Raw genomic sequence first — 18,314 nt, forward strand, 5'->3', positions numbered from 1 at the left:
ATCAAATTTCTTTAAAAAAATGCTTGATATTTTATTAAAGGGGAGCAGTAGTATTGTTTTGAGCCTTCGGAAACAACTGAAAATTTTTATGATATTATAAAGTGATTTTTTCCATTTCTCTATGAGCATTTGGCATCATTGCATCAGAGATGTTGCAAGCAAACAAACCTGCCCATAGTTCCACGGTATGCTACTTCTAGCCTTTCAATGTTCTAAGTTTTTTCACTATGGCTGTTTATACCCCTTCCGAAAGAGTTCAACTAATTAAATGGTTTTATGGAGGCAATTCGGCAGTAAATGTGGTTACAAATTTTGAGACATCTTTTTGTCTTCAAGATTGTAAGAAATGCCACACAAAACGTCAAGAACCACCTGTTGGTCCAGGATATAGAACGGCGGGAAGAAATGGTTTGCAGTACTTTAGAACTTGATTCGACACGGTTCACTAGAAGTCTTGGAGAGGAACTGGGAATGAGCAATACAACTGTTGCTCGTATCTGGAAAAAATATGGGTACAAATGTATTCAAAAACTCAGGAAATATTTCCTGAAGACCAGTGGCGAAGATTTTAACCCGATTCTGATTGTATCTGGATCTGGAAGAACCCGACATGCACCAACGTAGTCCTTTTTTAGCAGGATGGAGCCGCGCCACACTATACATTACCCGTTCGCAATTATCTAGATGAAGTTTTTTTAAATCGTTTGGTAGGTAGACGAGGGTTCATTGAATGGCCACCCAGATCGCCAGATTTAACTCCCCTCGATTACTTTTTATGGGTATACTTAAAAAGTAAAATGTAAGTCACTAAACCAGGGAGTTTAGAAGAGTTAAAAGAACAAATATGCTAGGAAATTAAAAATATTACTCTAGATGTCATTCACAACGTTCAAAAATTTTTTTAAACCGCCTTGGTTGTTGTCAGGCTGGTGACGGTGCTCAATTCCAACATTTAATTTAAATAGGTATTTCTTTAATTTTACATTTTATTATAATTTTTTGTTCAAAATTGCTTATGTAACCACTATTAATTTGTACCATTTCCTTTGTAAGAAAATGTGTTCTTTTTGATTCTGCATTAAAAAAGGTGGTTTTTATTTAAAAAACATATTGATGACGTCACATCTTTTTTTTAGGTACCCTGTATATTTAATTTGCACGTAGAAAAAAATCCTAAACCAAATATTAAAATAATTGAATTCGGGCATTTTTCAGAAACGGTCCATTTCATTTTTATTAAATTTATCCGTTACTTTACGGATGCACTGTATAACAAGTCTCGCATTAATGTTGCTAAAACAAACCGATTTTAATTAAGGAAAATTATCTTTTGCACTAGCGATTCAACTTTCGAGTGGTTTTAAAAATAATTAACGTAGACATGATTGATCAATTCTTTAGTTTTTTTTATATAATTTTTATGATGTTTCACTATCAAACATGATTTAATATATCTCAATAACTGAAAAGTTTATAAACTGAACGAATCGAACTGACTGAATCGAACTTTAACATCAATTGTTTAAATGCCTCATAAATTTTCTTGAATACTCTTATAGGCAGTCTAAATATAAAAAAAGGAGTCTACAAAACTTTTATTATTACACTACGACAAATTATTTTGTATATATATTTTATGATACAATTTTCTTATTTATATTTATTTTTTGTATTTTATCTTAATATCGTATTATTTTACATTTTGATTCGAAATCAAATTTTATAGAATAGTTCATAGGATACAGGGTGTTTTCAAAGTTGAGTCATATATTTTAACACCTGGTAGAACTCGTCCAAAAATTTAATATACCAAAAATCATCTATATAAAAGTGGCATATTAAGAAATTCACTTGACATTAATGAAAATGATGATCTTCAGGTTATAGCGCTTGTATCCATTCACAATATAAAAGATAATACTGTTCTTGTCTTATTTTTTACCACATTTTACTATGAAAAACTTCAACTTAAGATGCTATGGCTCTAGTACTCATTGTTGGATCGTATTCGGCTATCAGAATTTAAAACATCATCAAGTCGAATGAACAAGGATAAGGATGGACAAGGATTCTTAAAGGAAGTCTTCCTGTATACAACCTGTATTCTGCGGCTGTATACAACTGATCAAACCAAAGATTTCCACTCAAAACCATGTAACAACCAATCAGAATATTAACGAATTTTATTTCCTTGTACTCTTAAGTTTTCAAATTTGTTATGTTTTAATATCTCTTTTATTATGCAAATTTCATATAGGTAATTTTTTGCTATTTCAACTCATTTTGACGAGTCCTTCAAATAGTTAAAATAAGTTGGTCAATTTTGAATACACTCTGTATAATAAGCTTATATATAATAATACATATTTTTGCTTCTAAAGGCAATATATGATATTGATCTTCGCCTGAAGATGTATAATTACACTGTACGCGAATTCTCGTAATTGTGGAAATAAATACTCAATTTGCGATTCAATCAAAGCGGAAATATGGTTGTCCTATTTTGGCATCTGTTTAAGTTGATTTACCCATTTCGCAGACTGAACAATGTGAACTCACTTAACTGACGATAGTAATATGATTTGGAAAGTAACAGTTTTATTCACAATTGGCCGATTGGTGAAATGTTCAAAAAGGCGACAAAAAAACAAACATGCAATTGGTTAAGAGAAACATTTTTACACATTAAAACACCTATTTTTTTAAAAACACCTTATTAAAAATACCTTGTTTTTGAGTGGATTATTTTTTTATTATTATATTTAACTATAAATAATAAGTCAATAAACACACCTTTATTTTTAACCCAGCAAATGGCAGCCATACTATGAACATAACCAAGCATATAAAAAGTTGTAATAAAATGTTACAAAGCCAAATTTACAAAAAAATTTACATTATATAAATTTAAGACCCTGCATTATAAAAATATCCATAAAGAAAATCAATAGATTTTTGCGTTTAAGACGGCGCAAATCCGGCGACGATATTTCATTTTCAGATTAAAAACAGATAGCGCCACTAGTGTGGTACTTTAGAATGATTTTTACGAGTTTAGTTTCGAAGAATCTCGCTGGGGCAAGGAAGATTGTTCAGGCAGAACGAAAATTCCCTTTATTTTGTTGATTGCCTTTATTTTTGATGTCTATCGATTTGTTGGTCGAAGTTTTAAAGTGTGTAAATAGACTAGTTGTTTAAAGATATTTGAAAAAATCGTTGCTTAAACATTAAAATCAGTAAAAATCATGAAAAATATTTGAATGTATTTTTTTATGAATCGAAAAATTTTCGAAGGTTTATATAAACTATGTTCTTTATAGAGTGATCCTAGTAAGTCATGAAGATATATTTTCTATTGTTATTCTTAAATATAATATTGAAATCCGAATGCGTTTTTTTAATTTTCGTATTTCATAAAATGCTTATATTTTGAGTTTAAAATTTAAAGATTTTGGTAACAATTTAAGGAACTCTAAGGAACTCTTTTTGACTGTTTTTTAATACAATCGAGCTATTTTTATCATTGAGTTAAATAAACTAAATATTTTAATGAAAAAATTAGTCCCATTTTTATGATTGAATCTTTGTCAGTCATGGTCATTTGAATATTGATGTGATAACTAAAATTTTCTCACATATTTTGCACACTAAATTTCTAATATTCTAATATTCTAATTCTTTAAAAGTCTAAGGTGATTTAAGAGGAATGTGAGAGAATTCGGGGGTGATCTTAATTAAATTCTTCACAAAGTTGCGTAACTTGATGTATATTAAAATGACATTTAAGAAACTTTAAAGATTGCCAAAGAAATTCGAAAAAGAGGAAGGTTCTTACATTCTCTTTGGCCTTACATGATAAAAAAAAAAATAAATTTATTTATTTAATGTATAACATAATTTTAGATATTGGAGCCGATGAAATATTTTAAACAAAAAGTATTTCTATAGGCTCGGTATTTTAAAGGCAATAAGTTCCTATTTTCAATAATTCTGTTTTGTAATGTATACCTTTGTGTACATTTTACAAGCCTGCCTAGCAAGGTTAAAACTTGATAAATTTGTCATAAAGCTTTGGCAGTTTGTTATTTAAATATCAAAATCTGCTTGATTAGTTTAAATTAGAAACTTAGTATTAATATACCGCATCGCCCAGAATAAGACAGTCTATAATAAAAATATTTTACAAAAACACGCATTCATTGATGTTTTAAATTATTTTTTATCACTTGTGGTTTAACAATTGTTAAAATAATAATAACTCCCCAGAATTAGTTTGTAATATAAATATGAAACTAAATCCATACTTTTTGAATGAGAGTAATTTAATAAAACTATCTATTCTTTTGTATTTAGTTTCCATGCTACTGTTTTCTTAAAATGTATGTTTTAAATTGACTGAATTATTTTTTCATAGTGTAATTTCTTTAAAGTTTTTAAAAGAGACTACATCAAAACATTTGGAATATAAACCTATATATAAAAAGTAGCTGCTCTCAGCAGCGTGAATTTTAAAATAGTTAAATTACTTTTTAGTCTTGGTCAAGACTATAACCCCGAGGTTTTAATGATACACGTTTAATACATAGCTATTCATTTTTATAAAGTTAACAGTATACATATTAAAATTATTAATATTTATCCCTTGTCAGCACACATCCTTAGCAATTCTTCTTTATATATTAATGTTTAAATGGTTATTATTTCTAATTTGAAAAAAAAAATATGGTGAGACCTGATTTAATCTGATGAGAATTGATCTTTATTTTCAGGCGTCATTTTGTATACCTACATATTTTATAAAATAATAATAAAGACCTACGTATTTGTTTTAAAATATATTTTAACAATTGACATATTTCCAATAATAATTTTAAAATTACTTATCAAAAATTTGATTCTTCTTTCTGGCATTTCATCCAGATTTTAAAAGTTATGAGAGAAGAATTAATTAACTAACATATAAAAGCGCACGCACACTATGTAAAAAGAAGTACCAAATTTATATTTCAGCTATATAAGGACTAAACAAGTAGTTAAAAATATTTGACATTACGTCTGTTTACATTACTAGCGCTAACTTATGGTTACCATGGTTGACTTATGTTTAACCTGGATGGCTATTTATTAACTTTTGATATTATATATTGATAAAGTTTTTTTGTGAGTTTGTGCGTTTTGAAAGTAAAATTGAATAATTGGAAATCTATTAAATATTGATATGCAACCCATTTGTGTATTACATTATTAGTAATAGTCATTATTTTTGAATACTGTATGATTTGTGTATTTTTTTGTTTCATTTACAGCTATCAAAGATCTACCTTTTGACCTTTGTTATATGTAAATGGAAGATACGTTAGGTTGAGTTGCTTTATCAATTATAATGAGATTACAACATATAACATACACAGGGTGTCCTCCTTCAAATGGTCAAAAATGCTACAGTATCTACAGGAACCATAAAAAAGTAGTTTGAGATAGGATATCGATGGTCGGCAGTGCCTTAATTCCAAAATACGGAGTGTTGAAATTTTTCAAAAAAAAAAGTTTTTTTAATGAATTAAAAACGCGTTAAGCCATTTAAATTAATTTTTTAGGTTTTAAATGATAGATAGTGAGGCAACTTTTTGAGTAATTTCAAGTAATTTGACTTGTCCAGGAACGGACTTGCAGCACATGTACGTTAAATCAAAAAAAAAAACAGGAACGCCACTGTTTTTTTGTTATTTTCTAAAGATTTCAACACAGCTTTATTTTATTATTTTTATTTTATTAGTTCTTTTATTTCCCAAAAATTATAGCCACTTTTTAATGGTAACCTCCATAAAATAAATAATAATAATAACAAAGTATGTAGATGTTTTTATTACGTTTAGTGTCGGTGTATACCTAGTATCATATTTTTACAGTATAAGAATCACTTTTCCTAGGAGATTGGATCAAAAGTCAATTGTTGTAGAAGTACGAGAAACCATACTCCATTGTAAATAATGTTGTCAAAGCGATAGCATGAACAAGAAAAAAATGAGTGACAAAAATCAAACAAAAGTCACTTTTATTATTACCTTGAGTTTAGTTGTGGGATTATTATTATTATTACCACTAACTTAGTAATTAAATTAATTAATTTTCTATTAATTGTAATTAAATTAATTAATTAGTTAATAATTAATTGTCCATAACTGTTTTAAAATAAAACTGGTAAAAATGAATATTGGATTGGATTGGCGGAGCTTGAAGATTTGCATCCTTTGTATAGAGAAGCGCGAGAGGATGCTTTGTTGGTACAGCGATTCTACAGGCAGCGTTTTCCAGATCGCGAATTGCCCGAACGCAAAATGTTCATAAAAATTAATCAAAGGTTACGGGGGACCGGCTCAATTATGAGAAGTATTGTGAACGCTCATAAATGATGACTGGTAAAACTCTGTTTTTTCCCCTATCGCGGTTTTGTATAATTATTGTTTTAAAACTCGATGGTTTTTCTTTACATTTTAATCGAAGTAGAATGTAAGGCGGCGCCCGCTAAGAGATGTTATAAAGTATGAATTTATGGCACGTATTCAAATTGAGTCGAATATTAGCACTCATAAGTTAGCGTCAGCAGTTGGTTTTGCCAAAAACACTGTACACCGAGTACTACAAAGCCATAATCTTCATCCGTTTAAACTGCAAAAGGTGCAGCATCTTGTTCCTGGAGACGCCCTTCGTCGTCGAAAAAGGATTTTCGCGCGAGGGGTCATTTATTCCTCGCAATAACCACGAGTGGAGCGATCAAAACTCCCATGTTAAATACATCAGAGAGTATCAACATAAATTTCACATTAATGTTTGGGCTGGTATTCTTAGCGACCACTTAATTGGGCCATACGTTCTGCTAGATTATCTTGACGGTAATTGTTACTTAGTATTTTTACGAGATGTTCTACCGGGCCTAATAGAAGATATGCCTCTCCAGTTACAGAGAAAACTCTGGTTTTAGCCCCATACCTGTCCAGCACATTTCGCTCGCACTGTAAGGGCTTTCCTAGATCAGAGCTACAACAACAGGTGGATTGGTAGAGATGATCCAGTCCCTTGGACAGCAAGGTCACCTGATCGGACACCTCTAGACTTTTTTGTCTAGGACACCATGAAACAGCTTATCTACGCAACACCTGTAACAGAGAAGACGTAGTTGCTAGAGTGGCTGCAGACTTTCTTAGAAATAACGTTGCGTTGGAGCGCAAAAATGCACGGGCTGTGTTTTGTACAAAATAAAAAAAACATTCAGAAAAAACATTTTCTGCAAAAAAACAGTAGCGTACCTACCTGTTTTTTATAAAAAAATTTAACGCACATGTGCTGCAAGTCTGTGTCTGGACAAGCCAAATTACCTGCAATAGTTCAGAAAGTTGCCCCACTAATCCTATACAGTGGAAAAAAATAAATTTTTTCAAAAACTTGCCACCTGTATTAGTGTTTTTAGAGTGTTTTAAGAGTAGGTATACACACAAGTATAGTGCCACAATTTAGGCCATTGATTATAAAAGACATCAAGCCGAGGACATAATTTTTAAAGCAGTTACATCTAGTATATCTTATATGAAGAGTGTTTCAATAAAAACGCAATATTTGAATTGCGCGCCATGTTTGACCGTCCCATGATTATGACGTGACAAAAGTTAACAGATGGTAGTTAGTAGACTTGGAGTATTACACGATCGAACAACGCCTGCTGATTGTTTTGTAAAAAATTATTATCAAATATTTTGAATGTTTAATGTTTTGTGACAGATGTGACAGATTGGAGGGTGTGAAGAATTGGACATATCCACAGGCACTCTTCATCGTATTCTCACTAAAGATTTCAGCTGCATGCCTACAAAATTCAATTGACCTAACTTGATTTTGCAAACAAAATCATTTTCCCAAATAAGACCCAATTTCCCTCTTAATGACTTCGTCAATAGGCAAAACTTTTAAATTTGGGTCTTAGAAAATCCCCGTGTGATTCATCAGAAAGCAGTGCATCCATAACTTGTCACTCTATAGTCTGCATTATGGTCTAGAGGAACTGGACCGTTTTTTTTTTGGTTTCGGTAATGCAGTAACGGTAAATGACAAACGTTAACGTGCTATAATAACACAGTTTTTTGTGCTTCATTTGTAACCTATTGATCTTGACGACATGTGGTTTTAGCAGGACGGTGCGACATGTCATACCGCTCGTGAAACATTGAGAATCTTACACGAGTCTCTTCCTAGTCGTGTCTTCTTCTGATTTAGTCAACAGAATTGGCCTGTACGCTCTCGCCTTTTAGACGTCCGGCTATGAAGTTATCTGAAGTCACAGGTTTAAGCCAATAAGCCTGCAAACATCGAAATATTGAAAGCCGAAATTAAATGATGTCTCAACGAAATATCACCGAAAATATTTCCCTGTTTGGCTTCACAATACCCAAGCCAATCATAAAATTCAAAGTCAAAGTCAAAAGTCAAAAATAGCTTTATTGTTACATAATATCATCTGTTGTTAACAAAGCATTATATAAAACCTTAAAGATAGTTGACAACATATTCTTTTACAAAAATATAAAAAATTTAACAATTCTTACATACATAGAATATAGAATACACCAACCCAAAGAAAAGGTAGTAAGAAGTTACATTACGCTGCGCAAAACTCTTCACTGTCAAAAAATTGTATTAAAAAACTCGTCTAGAGAATAAAAAGCTTTAGCAAGCAAAAGTTTCTTTATATTTTTCCTAAAACGTTTTTCACAATTTATTAGCCTTATATAAAGGGGTAGGTGGTTCTAAAATAAAAAGGCATGGCAATGTCAGGACAGAGTGTTTTAAAAATAATGGCCTATAGGGGCTACGAAAGGGAGCTGCACACATGTAGCGTATGGCTCTTTTTTGCAAAATAAATAGAGAGCTGAATAAATACTGAGAGCACACACCCCAAAACACAATACCATATCTCAGATGAGATTCATCGTCATTCAATCGTCAGGCCCAAAAATTTGCATGTTTCAGAAGGACTTATTGTTTCATTTTGCAAAGTGACAGTTCCAAGGTTACATTTAAAAGTTAAAATATTAGTTTTAGAAATATTAAAAGTTAATCTATTAGATTCACACAGAATTAAATCTTCATCAACGATATTCTTTAACCTCTTGGTGTCAGTGTCACGCCAAAGTAATGTTGTATCATCCGCAAAGATAGTAAATTTGCCCCTAATTGGAATTTGAGAGATATCATTGACATATAGCAGGAACAATATTGGTCCAAGAACAGAACCCTGGGGTACACCCGCATTCATATCCAGACGGGATGACATATCATTGTCAAAGAATACCCTTTGTGTTCTTCCAGATAGGTAAGAACGAAACCAGTCGAGAGCAACTCCTCTGAATCCATAGGTTTCTAGCAGCAGTATTCTGTGACTTACACAGTTAAACGCCTTAGATAAGTCACAGAACACCGCCGCCGCACTCTCCCCAGCGTTCAACCCCATGTACAGACTCTCTAAAAAATTGAAAATAGCATCAGATGTACCCAGTTTTATCCGGAATTCAAATTGCTGATGGTTAAGAACATTATGCCGTTTCAGAAATTCCATCATCCTAGTTTTTACCAATCTCTCTAAAAGCTTGCCAAGCGTGGGAAGCAGGGCTATGGGTCTGAAATTTGATGGGTCATCATAGTTTCTACCCTTAAATAATGGTATAATCAAGGCATCATTGATTAAATGTGGAAAGGACCCACTTGAAAGTGAAACATTTATCATCATCGTTGTCAACTATGATACCATTACAGTCTATTGAATTACAACATTCTTTAAATTTACAGAAATTTTTTCTAGTGAACAACCTTTCGCACTTTTTTTTTCTTGAGGTACACTTTTTTTCACTTAGAAGAAAGCAACATAATACGGCCTCATGATCAGACAATCCGGCATTTACAATTCTACATGCAACCTGCGTTTCACAGAGCGTAGAGCAAACATAATCTAAAAGTGATACTGAATTAGTAGTGATGCGAGTAGGTTGATCCACATGCAAACTTAAATTAAAAGATTTCAGCACTCTATATATCGACAAATGATTGTTAGAGTTATTGCAGTCTAAAAAATTTACATTAATGTCACCTGTCAATATTAGAGATGCATATACCGATAATTGGCTTAAAATGTTAAGTTAAATGTTGTTATTCGTTCCTAGTATTTGATTGTATGTGTTCGGATTATGTTAGGACCTACATTTGTAGGTGAATCAATTCAATTCTAAGAATGTTCGGGAAAATTCCCAGACGTCAATTTTCCTGAACACTTTTCTAAATTCCCATTGTCCCGAATGCGTTTCTTTCTAAACTATCGTATTCCTGAACAACATTTTTCTAGAATTAATCCCAAACAGAATTTCTTCTGAAGCCACATTTTCTGAAAATGAATTTCACCCGAACTTTGAAATTATTCGGAGGGTCAATACGATGTTGAATCAAAATTCATAGTAGTACTGAATAACCCAACCTAATCGTGAATCAATTTTAATACTGGATAAAATATTCAAGAAAAATAGTTGTTCAGCAGCAATAATATTCTGTAAAATGATTTCGAGAAAAAAGTATTCAGGGAAATAGTGATTAGAGAAATTGATTAGGGAAAATGGCTGCGGAACAATAGTATTCGGGAAAATGACAGTTCGAGAAAATAGGAGGGAACGATTCAAGCTTGATGACCAAGGTTTTCAAAATTTAATTCCCGATCACTTACTTTGCATACTAAGCTCTTAAAAACCAAATTTTATTTTAGTATTTTACCGGTAAAACACCAAATTAAAGTCATAGCGCGTGGCGCAAATTAATTGGTAAACTGGCTTTGCAAATCGAAATCATGCATCTAATATCGTTTTAGTCTATCTTAGCTGTATATAGACTATAGACTTGTTATGTAACTAAAAAAAAATAAAAATTGATATTAGCACCCAATATGTGAGTTGGCCGGGCAATATAGAAATATACAAGTAAAGCGATCTTGGAAAAAATTTTACCGTTGCACTTTATATTCGTTTTATAAGAATTAAATGATTTAATCGAACTTACTTTTTGCATAAAACCATACTCCGTATCCTCATTATCTGTATCTTTTCAGCACTAGATCAAGTATCTGATAGTTTCATCAAATAGCGGGTCATAAATGTCGCTTTATTACATAAACATGTAATGATCAATTAGACCAATTTACGATATCCGTATATTGGTATTAATAATAAAAAGCTAAAATAAATAATTGGTATCGGTAAAATTGGTATTGGTAAAGCTAAAATAAAAAAGTTTTGTCAAATAATACCCTTTATATTAATTAAAGTATTAACTTTTATCAGTAGACTTTCCTCCTATTCTAATATGACATTTCATTACCAAAAGTGTTACATCAAAATAATTGAATTGAGATTTTCTGTCACTGTTAGGAGGATGCTGTTTCAAAACTACTTTTTTTGACAATAGAATTATTCTATGAATTATTCTTAACTATTCTTTCTAGAATTATTCTTCTAAATGTAAGGAACCTAATACGTTCAGAAATCTTCTTAGTCTCCTGGCAGTCAGAGCTCAAAATCATCAAAAGTGTATCAAGAAGATTGTCTAGACAATTTAGAACTATAAATACTTTATATACTAATAATATCAGTCAACATGCCACTTTTTGTATTTTTTTTCTTAAACAAAACAATTTAAAATAAAATTTTGGTGATAATTTGACGAGTAATGACTATTAAAAAAAAATTAAAGCAAAAATTACGCAATTTTAAACAGTCTTTATTGGCAGTTTTAACACATGGAAAAATCATGAAAATTGATGAATTTCAAAAAGTGATTATTCCAAAAATCAAAATTTCTATATTAATATATTTAAGGTAGATGCGGCTCGAAGGACCACAATGCGTTAGATAGTTTTGTAATATAAGATATGATCTAAAGTTGAGAAAAAAACAACCTTTAAAGAAGTGATATAAAATATTATACTGATAAGAAATGGAAGCGTATGCAATTATGGCACCTTCAGTTAGCCTATTGACCCTTTCCTGAAATTCTTTCGTACGTATGCCTTGTTAATATGAACAGATCATAGTATCCAGAAGCTACATAATATACACATACACTTATATGTAATTTTCAAACTTTTCCTAACAGGCTATTATGTTACAGACATCCGAAATTCATCTTTTGATCGGGGTAATATATTTAACAACTAATATAATATAACTATAGTTCTTTTTACGCAGTGGAAAAGCGTCACAATTGTAACCATCGTCAAACATGGCAAAAATTAAAAATCTTTTCTCACCTAGTTTCTACCGATCTATCTTAATCCTAAATTCGTATTTAAACTATAAGAGTTCTTGACTTAATGCATTCAGAACAGAAGAACAATGTCTTTTGACCATCACATATAAATCCAAATATCTTTATTAGTTTTGAGCCCTACAAAATAAGTTACATAGTTAAAAAATAATATGTTAGATAACAAAATGAATTAAAAATAATACGTAATTTATATTATTTATAAGTGCCAAATACAAGGGAAATAAAATTACTTATAAGTCATTAATCAAAAAATGTTAAAAATCTTTGTAAAAGGTTGAGAATATTAAAATTTTGAAGTTTGATTTTTTAAGTCTATTCTGAAGGCGAAATTACCAATATCAGAGTCTTCAAATTATGAGGTAGGTAAGCGTAAATCTGGCTGCAGGAATAAATGAGAGTTTAAAAAGAAATTATGTTCGTTGCGAGTATTATATAAATGAAAACTCTGAAAGAAAAAGTATAAATTAGGATAATAAACAAACCATATTTTAACTTATATTTTTTTATTTTATATTTTTTTATATTTTAACTTACTCAAAAAAGTTTATACAAATCTTTAAAAGGACAATCTTAAATTTTAAATAATCTAACCACAAATATCATTCAAATTAATTTATATTCCTTACCTATTGTTTTAGGAGCGCTTTACTCACAAATATAAAAATTTCACAGCTTATGACTTTGGAACAAGTATAGATATATCTTGTTATATCTTTTGGAACAAACTGACTTCTTTATAGGATTGATAACAGGTGTTTATTTTTTTAAGACTTGGAACGCAGATTAACGGTTGCCGATTACTAATTTAAGAAAACGTACATTAAACAAATATTACCATTTCATATTTTGCGTATATTGTGTTAATCGGTACTAAGAATGAAATAACGTATTAATTGATAAACTCTTGAAATTGAAAACATCGGTTTAACAATCACCAATTCACAATATTTATTTTCTATGAACTGATGCTATTTATTGATTTTTCGTAAAAAAAATTCCAGTGTATATCTTTCCTACATCTATTTGTTAAATAAATCTTCCCATTCACTTTCGATTCCTAAAGGGTCATTGCCACAAATGCGTTGTAAGACCTAAGCGTGCTTTGATTATTAATTAATGCATCAAATACAGTATTTGGTAATTTCAATTGTTCAAATTAAATACTACAAAAACAATTTTTCTTTATTTTTAAGATGCAATTTAATGGAAATTAATAGATTAATAATTATTTACTTGTCAAACTTAAATTTTAGCACATAATTTTGCAATTTCCAATATAGAGGAGGTTGTTTAATATAATTTATTCGTTATGAATAATAAACGGTAAAACTGCTAAAATTCTAGGTTTTCTTTTCCCCATTTTTGTCATATTGATTTTAATACTTTGCACGTCGCTATAGGCAAGCTTAACTTGAACTTGTGCCGGGGTCTAATAATTGAAATTTTAAAGATAATATTTTCGTTGCATAAATTAAACCGGATGTAACCAAGAGCTCACCTCTTGAGCCAAATGGGAGATAATTTCAAATAGAATTTAATTTAGCTTAGCCTAACAATATGCCTTATGGTTCATAAATATTATTTTAATTCACGGAAATTATTTATAAACGAAGATTTAAATTACTTATAGGTAATTTATCAATAAATTAAAACAAAAATAATAATGCAAAATGTTTGTGATAAAATAAGTAGGATAGATAGATTTTTTCTTAAAGCCAAATTATCAATCAGAGTGGCTTTAAATTATCAAGTAGGTAGTTGTAAATCTATCTGCCATGCCAGTATGATTGAGAGTTTAAAAAGAAATTATTTTTGTTGCGTGTAACATTATATTAATGTTAAAAATTTTAATTGATTCCTCGCTGTCAAGCTTGTACAAGACCCCTACGAGTCGAATTGTATCAAGAAGATGACTGGACACTTTAGAACCATAATTACGACTAAAATATTGGTGCGTTGTTTAGAAAGACCTTTCTTAAATAAATATAGCAATATATATATTTTTTTAAATAAAAAATAACAATAGCAGTCGAAATGCTACTTTTTATATCTTTTTTTATATAGCAAAGCAATATAAACTACCACTAATGACCACTAATGACTATGTTAAATAAATTAATGCAATAATTACGAAATTTTAAAAAGCCTCCGGTGGCAATGTTAACAAATGGAATATCTATGAAAATTCTTGAATTTCAAAAAGCTATTAATACAAGATTCCAAAGATAAAAATTTCGATATTTAAGATAGATTTGGCTCGAAGGACCACAATGCGTTAGAAAGTTGTATAATATAAGAATGAACTAAAATTGAAATAGAAACGAGCCTTAAAAGAGGTAACATAAAATACTCTACTGATGAGAAATAGAAGCGCAGAGATACTAAGCAGGAATTATTTTTGTTCCGTGTGTTATATAGGTGAAAATTTTAGTTGACCTAGCATTTACATCCTCGCTGCTATACTTGTATAAGACGCCTATGAGGGCCTTAACTTGAAGTTGAACGATGTTGCTTCTAGACATGGAATGTGTATTTGACCTAATATTGCAATAAAGCCTGTTTCCGCGTCCTAAACTTTCACTTAATAAATCTCACCCACTCCTATCTTAATAGTCCTATCTTTCAGATAAAAATTGGCAATAATCTTACTATAATGACTAAAATTAGGGGTTCCTCAAGGTAGTCCTTTGTCTTTTCTTTAGACAGTTCAGTCCTCTAACATGCAGAATTCCTCAAACCAAATTGCTATCTAGGGTCAATCCTTCTATGCAGCCACAGTTTATCTCCTAACATGCTTCCCTTCTCATTCTCTATTACGACTTAATATAAATCCTTAAAAACCAAATTTGTTGTTCTTTACTTTTAATGTACTCCATATACTTCAAGTACCATTAAAAAATATGTGTTTTCTACCATGAAATTAAAGTAAAATAGCCTGGCTAAGCTTTACACATTAAGCTTTAGTCTAAGTCTTTTGCTAAATATATGTATATTTCGTGCATTTTTTACTACACCAGGCAACTTATTAAAAAAGGAAAGTCCCTCATAAAACAAAGTTTCTTGTAATGCTGATGTTCTTACCTGTTTTATTTCCATATAAATATAAGTTTGTTTTAATATAAATATAAGTAAGTATGATTTTGTTTATATCAAATCTTATAATAATGGAACTGCAGTCTTCTTTTTAGATAAGCATTAAGATAATTCGGCATTAAATAATTTTTTAAATTTATATAACATAGAAAGATTTAAAGTTGAAGAATTACTCCATTCTTCCAGTGGAGTCAATAGGTAAATATACTTTTTTTTGTAATCTCACATCTTAATTCGTTTTAACCTTTTAACCTTGTCTGTGGCACTTGATCTATAAGATGTATTGATGGAACCCCTTAATTTGTTATCCCTTATGATGGACTTGTTATAGGTCCGAAATATGTCGGATTAATATTTTTAAAATAAATTTAGTGGAGGATGACCGAAGTATCTTTAGTTACCCATTGATAGAAATATTTGCCTTTTTTTATGTCTTGTTCAACATTTAGCCAATTTAAAGAACTTAACATGTCTTTAATCGGCATATATTTATTACAATTCAATAATACACGCAATATTTTATTATTTATGTAAAGTAAGGCTTATAGTTTTTGACCTACCTCCATACATTTTAGAGAATTATGTTTTAATCTTTTTCAGAGACAGATATGAGGGTATCGTCTATAAATAAGTTTATAAAACAGTTTTTTAATATTCTATTCAGGTCATTTATATAAACAATAAATAATAGGGATCTCAAGACATTTCCTTGGGGTACACCCAGTAAACTTTTTTTAAGATGCTCTAGGTCCTATTTTTGTCTTTTGAAACCTATACGTCAGATAATTATTATCAATCTAACTTAAAGCATAATCGGCAGTCCCATAAACTTCCTTTTTTTTAAGAATTTTATAATCAATAGTTTTGAATGCAGGCTACAGCAATAGTTATTTCACCATTGCTTATTTTCTCTCTTCAATTTGCACAAGCATACTGGGTTGCTGATTCACAAGAATGTTAAGTTTTTAATCCTGATTGTCCCTCAAACAAGACATAATTTTTTTCAATATATTCTATTAACTGATTACAAATATTAGTTTCTAAAATCTTATCTACAGTTAGTAGAAGATTTATAGGCCTAACGCCTGAAGGAACAGTTTGTTTATTCACTTTGAGAATTTGAATTATAACACTAGTTTTTAAGTTATGAGGTACCTTTCCAGTCACTATTTAAGTATCAATTAGATTTAATAGAGGATATACAATTACTCAGAGTAGTTGTTTTACGAGGTTAACATTTAAATAATCATCACTTAAGCTTTTATTTTTTAAACCATGCACATTTTTTTCAACTATGAGATGTTAACTGTTTTAAATAGAGAAAGTCTTACTTGAATGTTTAGTTTTGGCGCTTCCCACTCTCTATATTTTTGTTCTTAGTACTGTGTTTTGTTTCTTCTTATCACAGATACAACTTCATTTCTATATTTTTTATAGTTTTCCTAATCTGCTTCTTGTTTCACTATTGGTAGTTTTGTTTCGATTTTTTCATGGCCACTTATTCTTGCAAATCCCTTTAAACTTCTGCTAGATTAAAATTGTTCAATATCACGTAATCAATAATAATAATAGAAAATGTGTTTGTTATCCTAGTCTACTTGCTTACGACTTGTTTAAATCCTGAACTTTGAATGATGCTTTTTACTTTTCTTGTGTTTTCTTACTAGTATTTTTTAGCCAACATATATTAGTCATTCCACACTAATATACTAAGCACCAATATGGATGAGAGTGTCAGATACACAGAGAAAGGAAAACAAAATTCTTGATGATTAAAAGATATTACACTGCATCCCTTAGAAATTTCAACATTGCAATGTTGCACAACATTATAAAGTCTCACTGAGGTTATTGACAATATTTTCATGAGGAGTTAGTCCTGTAGGGTGCACATCTCTGCTCTGACTAAAAACCCCTGTAGAATCCGACACGATCTCAAAAAACTGCGATGACCATGGCCCCATATATTGTAGATGTTTTTATATATGAAAATATATGAAAATATCTTTTAATTCACTAATTTACTATAAACTACTGTAAACCACTACTTGCCCTGGTAATTCAATGAATATGTCATAGATTTCTCCTAACTTTAACGCTCATGAGTACCGTGGTAGCCATATAAGTTCGTTTTTCGTATAAAGGTACAAATTATAACTATCGATTAATAAATAAATAATTATTTTATTCTATTCTGAAGAAGGCGGCTAAAATGCAGCAATTGCAACTCCAAGTAAGAACCTACATACTGAATAAATCTAGAAGTATTTTATTAAGAAATTTTTACTAAGAATAGTTGTAACAGGTAACTGATCTGAATGTTCAATCAAAAATACATTTATAAATTTCAATTAAAAACAAACTTTTTATAGTAATAGATCTTTAAAGTTTTTAACTATATGATAATTGCATGTTTTTTAAATTTTAGCCGAAAAGTATTAGGAATATCGCAAAGTCTAGAAAATTTAGGAGGCCTACAATGGAACCTTTTCGTTTGTCTAACCATAGGCTGGCTAATGGTTTATTGCATAATAAGAAAAGGATTACATCAAAGCGGAAAGGTACTTTATGAAAAATGTTTGTATTATAAAATAACATTAACCCTGCCTTAGATTATTTGGTTTTCAGCGCTTTTCCCTTACGTCATTTTATTTATCATGTTAGTAAGGGCTGTCACGTTAGATGGTGCAGCAGATGGTTTACTCTACTATGTTACACCTCGGTGGGAGAAGCTGCTTACTTCAGGTCCATGGATGGATGGAGCATCACAGATATTTTTTGCATATAGTATTGGTTGTGGTGCTTTACCAGCTTTAGGATCCTATAATAAATTTCATCACAACTCTTACAAGTACGTAAAATCATAC

The 18,314-nt window shown here is 30.3% G+C and overlaps 1 protein-coding gene and 1 long non-coding RNA gene across 4 annotated transcripts in view; one reads left to right on the plus strand and one right to left on the minus strand.

Annotated features, from left to right (window-relative positions):
- Window positions 1-18,314, plus strand: part of LOC126742031 (sodium- and chloride-dependent GABA transporter 1-like) — a 130,987-nt gene that overhangs the window by 53,566 nt on the left and 59,107 nt on the right. For all 3 annotated transcript variants that reach the window (XM_050448558.1, XM_050448559.1, XM_050448557.1), the window contains exons 5-6: window positions 17,876-18,008; window positions 18,060-18,298. In XM_050448558.1, coding sequence (XP_050304515.1) covers window positions 17,876-18,008; window positions 18,060-18,298 — 372 coding nt within the window. The remainder of the gene's footprint in view (window positions 1-17,875; window positions 18,009-18,059; window positions 18,299-18,314) is intronic.
- Window positions 10,920-13,086, minus strand: LOC126742032 (uncharacterized). Its single transcript, XR_007662465.1, has 3 exons — window positions 12,981-13,086; window positions 11,089-11,262; window positions 10,920-10,940 (listed from the first exon to the last, which is right to left on the minus strand). It is a non-coding gene; the product is annotated as an uncharacterized LOC126742032 (long non-coding RNA).

The sequence above is a fragment of the Anthonomus grandis genome, chromosome 11 (genome assembly GCF_022605725.1).
Source record: "Anthonomus grandis grandis chromosome 11, icAntGran1.3, whole genome shotgun sequence".
In the NCBI taxonomy this organism is placed as follows: Eukaryota; Metazoa; Arthropoda; class Insecta; order Coleoptera; family Curculionidae; genus Anthonomus; species Anthonomus grandis.